At 40.2% G+C, this 9,397-nt stretch overlaps 1 protein-coding gene across 3 annotated transcripts in view; it reads left to right on the top strand.

Moving 5' to 3' along the window:
- Positions 1 to 2,372: 2,372 nt before the first annotated feature.
- PARG (poly(ADP-ribose) glycohydrolase) overlaps positions 2,373 to 9,397 on the top strand; it is a 57,786-nt gene continuing 50,761 nt past the window's right edge. Inside the window, exons 1-6 of one of the 3 annotated variants that reach the window (XR_005628705.1) lie at positions 2,373 to 2,454; positions 2,822 to 2,888; positions 5,166 to 6,140; positions 7,126 to 7,312; positions 8,385 to 8,507; positions 9,222 to 9,305. Coding sequence is in view for 2 of the 3 variants with exons in the window: in XM_039719623.1 (XP_039575557.1) it covers positions 2,391 to 2,454; positions 2,822 to 2,888; positions 5,166 to 6,140; positions 7,126 to 7,312; positions 8,385 to 8,507; positions 9,222 to 9,305 (1,500 nt within the window). In the remaining variant the exon portion in view is untranslated. The remainder of the gene's footprint in view (positions 2,455 to 2,821; positions 2,889 to 5,165; positions 6,141 to 7,125; positions 7,313 to 8,384; positions 8,508 to 9,221; positions 9,306 to 9,397) is intronic. The other 2 variants (XM_039719624.1, XM_039719623.1) reach the window with 2 other exon arrangements.

Raw genomic sequence — 9,397 nt, 5'->3', positions numbered from 1 at the left:
CCCGGCCCCCAGCCGAACCGGCCCCACCGACCCGGCCCCACCGACCCGGCCCCAGCCGAACCGGCCCCAGCCGAACCGGCCCCACCGACCCGGCCCCAGCCGACCCGGCCCCACCGACCCGGCCCCAGCCGGCCCGCCCGCGGGCGCTCCTGGGGCTGCGCGGGAGGAGGAGGCGGCGACCGGGCCGGAGGCTCCGAGTGCCCGCGTCCCTCTGTGGCGCTCCGGCATCCGGCGGGGCCGCATGTGCCTGTGCACGGAGCCTCCCGGGCTGGAACCGTGTCTCACTTCGCTTCCCGGTGCCAGCGCGTCCCCCGTGTCCCAGCCCCGGGGTGCGATCAGTGCACGCCGCTTCCCCTTGCAGACGGCTTTGCGTGCAGGGTGTTTACACCGGTTTTGTGCCGGATTCTTTGTAAGTTTCCACTCATGGTGCAAATCATCGAAGAGAGGTGTGAGCCGCTAAATGTAGCGTGTTCCATAAGAGAGGGGACAAATATTTACTGCGGGAAAAAAAGGCTTTCAGCGGGGGTTGTGCCAGGCTGTCACACAGGGGCAGCCCAGAGGAATGACAGGAGCTCGCAGAAGCACGTGGCTGCCAGCTTGGAGCGCTGCTGGCCCCATGGGGTGGGGTGGCTGCTCCTCCTGCCGCCTAACAAAGCTGTGCAGATGAGTTCCCACGTGGCTCTCTTAGTTTTGTTTTCTATTTGGAGCTAACGCTGTCACCATAAAACTAATGCACCTCATTCAGGAATAGAAAGGAATGTATGGAAAAAGACCCCAGACAGATTTGCTGTCATGTGTAGCTGATGAGTTTAAACTTCACTATGCCCTAACCAGGAGACAGCTTTGAGTAGATGATAGTTTGGAGTTAGAGGTGTACATTCCTACAGAGTAAATCAGAATCTTCTGAAAATCAGGGTGTTTTCCGCAAAGGTAGAGGTTAGGGGATGGTTTGGTTTATGGGAATGGTTTGGGAAATCTTGAGTAGAAATAAATACGCCATTAAAAACAAAAAAAGACAGCAAAGTCTGGTTCTGTTGTTTACGCTGAGAATAAGCATGTGTTGTCTTTTTGTTGCCTCTTGTTTTCACCACCTAATCTGTTGCAAAAAGCCCTGCTGGAAGTATGAAAGTGATGTGTGTTATGTTGGTTGGAGGCCTTACGTGGCTGCTCAGGTGTGGAAGTTCAAACTAAAGCCTTTTTATCTGTTTGGTGCTGCTGCCATCATTTCTGTTTATTGTGCTAATGAATAAGTATTTCTTCCTCAGCATAAGTTTACACCTCAAGAAGTAGTCAGCTGCCTTTGAAGAGGATTCTTTGTCCTGTGTTTTAACATGTCTCTTTAGGTTTTTGTGTTTGGGTTGTTTTTTTTTTCTGTCTGCTTACCTGTAGGCAATTTGGATTAACACTTCAAATGTTAGGAGAAGATGAAATTTGCTAATCAGAATAACTACTAGATTTAAGTTTAGTGAATCTTTGGAAATAAAAATATTCACACTGTTGTTTGTGCCATTACAGAATAACTAAAAATGATTTTAGTATTTTCTGGAGATTACTTCTCTTCTAAAACTTGTGGTGTCCTCTGATGAGGGTATTTGATAAGCAGCTGTGTAAAAGTGTTCAAGGCCTTGAATGTTAGGGAAAGTGTTTATGAAACAATGTCTCTTAAGTAACCTGTGGCCTCAGCCATCTTTGCTACAAGTTACACAACCTCCATTTGCAGAAGGCTGCTGAGATTTCCCATACTCCGAATCACAAGAGTGTGATTTACTGGTTTTGAAGTTCTGCAAACATGATTTACTGGTTTTGAAGTTCTGCAAAACTGTTGTTCCAGTAAGGCACCCAGCTGAAAGCAGCGAGCAAACACCTTGCACAGGCAGCAGTACCAGGGAGATGCTTTCTCTTGGCAAGTGGAAAAAAAGGGAATTGAAGCTAGTTGCCAAATTTGCAGAATATCTTTAAATAACAGCAACAAAACTAAATATTCCTTATACTAATAAAGACTGTTTTCCAGTTTTGAAAGAATTGCTTTGAATTTTTTCTCCCCATTTCCCCCAAGTCTCTGCGTAATTAATTCATGTGTTGCTGTTCTATTGAAACCTTGTGTGAACTGGAGCAACACACACATAAGACTGGAACTGTGTTGTTGGTAGTAAATCTAAATAAATTGTGTCCTTCATTTTGTTGCTGTTTAGGAGAGTAAGTGCTGAAAAGCTTTTACAACTAGATGGAGGAGTAAGGAAAAAGTCCTTTTCTGAGAGCTTGTCACTTACAGGGTGTGCTGTGCTTATATTGAGCCTTATTTTTCACAATATGCTACGTACAAATAAAGTTCTTGGATGGGTCCCCAAAGATGCCTTGTTGTTTGTTCTTTTTTGGTTTTAAGTTATGTCATGTTGCCTCTTCATTCCAAAATTCAGCAGAAGCTTTTGGGGCTCACTGTGGTGGTGAATAAAGGTAATGATGAGAGCTAGAAAGGTCAAGTTACTTTGTTCTTTTCTTTGAATCCTACACATTCACTGTTTATTTTTAACCTTTTAACTATATTTTAAAAAAAGGTTGAATGAAACAAATCCCACCACACACCATGGCTGGAATTTATAAAGATTATTATAAAACCTACAGCTGCTGACTGATGCAAACTAAATATTGCATCACATATAGTTTTACTGCTAATATCTGGATGCTCCCCATAGTAGAGATGCTAATGAGGGCTTAATTGGAGGTGTTTTTATCTTCACCCAGTACAAGTTATCTTTGTCATTTGCAATGATGTTGCAGTTTTATCATGTTTCATGTAGTAACAGTGAACTGTGGTTTTCAGTTTGTAAACAGCGGACAATTACCAGTTGGTTGGAGAAAAAAGGACCCAAGACAACGGAGTCCAAAAGGTAAAAAGCACAACATAAACTTGTTCAAAAGGTGTTTTTTGAGGGGGTCTGGTGGGAACTAGAAGTGCAAGTTGCCAGTACAGCTGGCTAAATGGAAGCAGCCCCATTTCTGCTGCTTTCCTTACCTTGGCACATCCTCTTGATCACTACAAACAGCTAACTAGTCCCCCACCCATCCTCTCTAAACACCCTAGCCCAGACCTGTTGCTGACATAGATTCCTGAAGTGTGTCACTGTGTAGGTGAATAAATACATCTGCTCCTGCAAAGCAAATATGGGAGCCTGTAGCAAGGAAAGGCCAAGTGGGAGTGTTGCTTCCAGTAGCAGCCAAACACTTGATCAATTTAGTTGTAATACCAGACTATGACTTTGGTCAAGTTCTGCTTTCATTTTTGTTTGACATAGGACACTAGCAGTTGCAGATTTGCACTGGTAGTCTTAACCAACTCACTGTTTTCTTGTTAATTTACAGACAAAAATCTGTTTTGGTTTGTCTCATTGGACTGCAATTGTAGTTTAAACATGTGCTGTTTGGTTTAATTACAGTTAGAATTTGCAGGTGCTCAAATATGCATTGAAGCTTATTTTATGAAAGATGTTATAAATTTTTGCTGCTGAATGATACCAGGTAAAGTTTGATATTTTTCACTAATGTGGTCTGTCAGGAGTGCACGGCTGCCTTAAAGTTATACTCAAAGAGTTTAGCTGTCTGGTGCAGAGGAATATCAGATATTATTTTTCTGTAGTTGCAGTTGTAAATGTGCTGGTTTATTTTTCTTTGGTGTTTGCTAATAATTAGAGATCCAAGTCCATAGCAGTGCTAAAAATTCTCTTTAGAGTAATGCTCTTCTATGCCCTTCTCCATCCCTGCTGACAGATTAGAGCCTAGGCAACTGTAGGAAGCAGGTTTGTTGTGTAAACAGTTCATCTGCCTTTCTATTGCAGTTTACATCACAATTTTAATTTCAGTTTCTCTTTGTATTAGATTTAATTTCTCAAGTTGGCAATAGATATTGTCAGTACCTTTAAAGAGTAATTGAGCTGGCAGCAGTATCATAACTCGTTTTTGTTTATCAAAATTTGCAGGAATAAACGCATACATGGGAAGGTAAATTACTGTGAAATAAAACCCTCTAAAATCCTTTTGTTTTCAAATAATCATCCTGTGGATGCACTTCCAAGCTATCATCTCTCCTTATCCTGAGTAGTCTTGTAGAAGAGGATCTGTTACCATTCTTGGGGAAAGTTAATGCCTTCAGGAATCCATAGTCTATTAAAATGTCCAGTGGCTGAATTTAGGATGGTGTGGTAATTTTATATTTTCTTAGTGTTAATGGGAAGCTGGGCAGTGACCACACATACAGAGTTTGGTGTGCTCAGTTTGCATTGGGAGTATACAGTGCTGTAACAATACATTCAGGAGAAGATACTGTTCAGAGTGGTGTATTCACCAAGACTAATCAGGGTTTTTTTTGAAATATCTATGTGTCCTCTAAGCAATTTTCTTTATCAGTACACTGACACATAAATTATGTGACACATAAAGTATGTAAATATGAAATTACTTTCTCACATCTGGTCATACAAAACAGTTCATTTCCCTGCGCGTTATCATTAAATATATATATATATGTATATTTATATCTTGCCCTGCCTTACATGAAGACAGATCAGGTTATTTTTCTCTTAAAAACCTCCTTATTTAATGCATCTTTTAATTTTTATTATCACTTTGAAATATATTTTACACTTGAGCTTTTCTATGGAGTTTTTTTTTAAGTCATGGGCTGTTTATAAAGGTAAGGAAGTAATAGGAGACTATGGACTGCTGTGGCTTCTTCTTTGATGAATTTGTAGCTCTGAGGGAATGGCCGTAAAACCATTGCTTTCCTTGCTCATTGTATTTAATGGATAAAAGTGAAAGTTATGGAGGACTTTATCACAGCTTCTAGGTTTTTTTTTCATCTGGAGAAAATAGCTAAATAATAACCTCATAATGTTTAGATTTGAAGATAAGGATAATGAATGACTGGAATAGATTCCTGACATAAGCAGCTGATTGACCATCCTTTGGAGCCTTTAAATGGAAATAGGTTGTTAGTGAGCTACAGTCCTCAGTGCAGTAAAACCTGTTGCTCCTGGTAGTGTTCACTTACAGACTAGAATGAATAAAAATCTGTGCTTTCTGTTGTTTGTTTGTCATTGTTCCTAAAAATAATATGCACAGAAATGTCATCTGGAAATAAGACATTGAATTGCCTTACTTCTTTTCCACAGCTTGCACAGCAAAATTAATAACAATACTGAAGCACAGCCTAAGATGACTTCCATTAAAAAAGAGAACTTTTGTGAGCATGATGTGAAAAAGCTGGAGAATACTTGTCAGCAAAATAATGCAAAAATATCTGTGGAAGTTGGTTCAAAGCAAGTAAATTTGCCTCAGACAGGCAGCATGTGTAACTGGGAGGCTGAGGAAAAAGATGCAGTCTTAGATACAGATCCTGTGAAGGGGCTGCAGTCTGCAGACCTCTTTAAAAATGCCAACATTGATCAGATGCACAAAACTGGCAAGCAGAGAGGCTGTGAAGAAAGCAGTGCCACTTGGACTCAGAGGAAGTTATCAGCAGGCCGGGCTTCAAAAACAGGAAATTCAAAACCTTCAAAAGACAGCGAGACAGATGGACAGGTGGCTTCACGCAATTCACAGAAGCTGAAGAGTTGCAATTCTGTCTGTTTAACGGGTGAGCAAGAGGAAGGGGATGTAGTTCCAGAAAGTCCACTTTCAGATGCTGGTTGTGATGCCTGTATATCTGATCTTGGAGGTCCTGGGAAACTGAGCAAATGTCAGAGCAGTTCAGGAGACTCACCTGCTTTTGAGAAAGAAAGTGAACCAGAGTCACCGATGGATGTGGATAATTCTAAAAATAGCTGCCATGGGTCAGAGGCTGATGAAGAAACAAGTCCATTTCTGGATGAACGAGAGGAGATTAATATGTCAAAACCCATAAACAAATGTTTTAGAATTCAATATGGGGATGCTGAATTGGAGTCAAGGAAATCACGTTTTTCTGCCAAGGGCTGTGAAAGCTTTGAGGAAGTAGATAATTCTGTTAAAGAGGACACTCTGCAAACAAAGGCGCCTGGGATCTCTCCTGCTCCAGCATCAGAATGCAAAGGTGCAAAACAGGGTGTGAAGAGAGACTCCAAAATCACTTCTCACTTCATGAGGATACCTAAAGTTGAGGAGAAAAGGTAGCGTTTTGTCAGCCTCTTCATCTGTTTTTTTCATGCTTGGAAATTTCTTCCTTGGTGATAGAGTTTCGGAGGCTGAATTCTATAAAGAGTTTTGCAAAATGTATTTTAACATACAAAGACAACTGATGTAAGATTGAAACAACTTATTTTTAATGGGGCTATTTGTGGGATTTTTGAAGGATATGTTTGTTCATTCTTATTAGTTAGATCTGCCAAAATAGTGAATCTGTTTTGTTGAACTGTCAATGCTTTTGATTGAAATAGACATGGGAAAATGCACTTTTGAGAGCAGTTGTAGAGGTATTTGGGTTTTTTGAGGGATGTTTTTGATTTTGGGTGGGTTTTTTGGCTTGTTTTGTTTGGCTCTAGTCATAATTTGGGAGAGAGAAGGACTGACTGGTGATTACATTGCAGGAATGGAAACAGGAGCCCTGAGCATGACACAGGACTCTGCATGCCCAGTGTTGGGGAAGGACAAACGGATAATCTCTGCTCCAAGTCCTTAGATTTCAGTGGGAGCTGAGAAAGTGAATAAGTGTCTAAGGAGTGAACAGAAACAAAAGGACTCTGTTTTTTGGTATAATATGCAATTCTTTAACTTGACTGAGGTCCTTCATGTAGGGCAAGAAAGTAGTTTTGTACATCTTTACTGGGGTATGGTCCATGGATAAACAGATCCTATTGGGAAGGAGCATGGCTCTGCAGAGGAATACCCTGCATTGCTAACCCACTGCAGTTCTGGGAAGGGTTTTGTCAGCCTCTAGAGAGGAGTCTTTTGGTAGACATGAACTTGTGTGTCTTGGGGAGGGGAAGGTTGGTGGGGGTGGGAGTTCTCCCCACATAAAGCTTTGGCCTGAGGCTGCAGCAAAGGCTGGCAAATAAACTGACTGCTGTCATTGTAACCCTGGGCTGGAAGTTTGTGTATTTGCCTATCAATTTTTTCTATGGAAATAAAATATTTCAATGCATTGTATTTTAACAGCAGGAAAGAAAAGTGTGAATTCAAACCCCAGAGGCCAGGAAGGAAGGTTGCTAAATATACACCCCCTCCTCTGCCAAGCAACAAGAAGTGGTTCGGAACCCCGATTGAAGAGATGAGAAGGATGCCGGCGTGTGGGGCCCGTCTGCCTCACCTGCGGCCCTCGGCCAGCCACACCGTCACTGTCAGGGTACAGTCGTGCACTGCCTGGCCAAACCTCTGCCTCTAGGGCTGTCATGTGCCAGGCCACCTGTCTTGCCACTCCTTGCAAGTGGGGCAACTCATTTCCTGAAAACTGGCTCTTCTGGTGCATAGAATTAGGATAGTAAGATCCAGAGGAAGCATAAAAATGGTTTTGCTGCCTCGGTCTTGTTAGGGGCAGGGATTTTTGTTTTATGGGAGGTTGTGAGTGCTTCCATGACTGACTTGTATACGTATCTGAATTCTCAAACTTTACAAGTAAATTTGGTACTTCCAACATTTTCATTTTAATATAATTCTGGTTTGGGTTCAAGACATAAAATAGGCTCAAGATAGTCAAGATATGGAAAAGACAAGGAATGAAGCAGAGTTTCTTGCAATTTTACCAGCGCATTTTAGATCAAATCTGATGAGTTTTCCTTTAATCCTTTGGAGTAGTATGCAATCCAATTATTGTTGAAACAAAACGTGACAAGAAAATTATGGGGTGATGGAAAAATCCCAACCAAAAGAAAGGCACAATGAGTTGAAATACTTATTCTGAGACTTAGTGTTGCTAGAGGGCTGAATAGCAAATTAAGGCTTTAAGAATGTGTTCTTTTTTTTACTTTTCTGATGTTCTGTGGAGTAGATTTGAGACATTGCTCTAGCTATAATGATTCCTCATCCCTTTCAGTGTTAGGTTAACAATACTATTTCTGCACATGACTATGGCTAAATTTGTAACTACATATTGAAAATACTTGGATGAAAATATGTAGATACTTAAATTGATAAATGAGAAAATCTTTAGCTGGTGATTGGAGATACAGCAATTGAATATATTGCCTTTATTTGACTGTTAAGGTGGTATTATTTTCAACAAGTATAATGTAAGATTAACACGTGGATTTTTTTCTGAGTAGCTATCATGTGGTCAGTTTGTAGCGTTCCCCTTTCCAAAAAGGATGGTTGTAGATGACAGCTTTTTAAACAGTGTTTTTGCTTACTTTTTATTTCTTCCACTTAAAAACTTGAAAGTAGAGTTTGATTTTTTCTCCCCCTGTCCTTCTGTGTTACAGGTAGATCTCCTGAGGGAAGGAGAGGTACCTAAACCTTTTCCAACTCACTACAAAGATTTGTGGGACAACAAGCATGTTAAAATGCCCTGCTCAGAACAAAATTTATACCCTGTAGAGGATGAGGTAAGATTAAGTATTTACAGTTGTGTGATCAAATAAGTTGTTTCCACATAGATGAGTTTTCAGTTTACTGCATTTGCTCAATTGTCAAACTGACTATGGAATTAGAAAATCAAGTCTGAAAAACTGGATTTTGGGTCATGATGCTTCAGACAGAGCAGAAGACTTTTTTTTTTCCTTGTAATTATTTTACTTAGCCAATGATTTGATATTATATATATATATATATATATATATTTCTATGCTTATATGGAGTGTAACCTTGAACTCCTTATAAATGATATCTTTATTTACTTACATATTTATATATTTTGTGTGTGTGAAGCAATTTGCAGTTTCAACAGTGAATGAATTTGTAAGTGTATTTTGATTGTAATACTTTGTCAGATATTGCTGATAGTGAGGTGTATCAGACTGTTCTGCTAAAACTATTGCAGAGATTAGCCCTGCATGCTTTGTTGGTCTGGTATTTCTTGTCACTGCTTGAGACTTAAAGATACCCACTGAAATACTTCAGACTAGGGTGAATATAATCAGTGTGTCCTGTAGTAAAAACTCTATAATGATTATTGATACTACACTCAGAAACAAAGAATTCTTATAGCCTCTATCAAATACACTCAGTCTTTTCACTTACCAATTTCACATGTGACAGTAAATGTGTCTTTATGATTTGAATAACTTAATTTGACTTTGTTTTGGGCTTTTACTTTAAAGAATGGAGATAGAACTGCTGGAAGTCGATGGGAACTAATCCAAACTGCCTTACTTAACAAATTTACCTGCTCACATGATTTGAAGGTAAGCCTGTCAGTTTGAAATCAAGTCTGTATGCATATAAAGACCTTCAGGTTGTCTTTATACTGCCAGTGATTCTGGCTTGATTCTGTTTG

Source organism: Passer montanus, unplaced genomic scaffold (assembly GCF_014805655.1).
Source record: "Passer montanus isolate IOZ18808 unplaced genomic scaffold, ASM1480565v1 scaffold42, whole genome shotgun sequence".
Taxonomy (NCBI): domain Eukaryota; kingdom Metazoa; phylum Chordata; class Aves; order Passeriformes; family Passeridae; genus Passer; species Passer montanus.
Note: the sequence above shows the minus strand (reverse complement) of the source record. Positions and strands in the feature narration are given on the sequence as shown.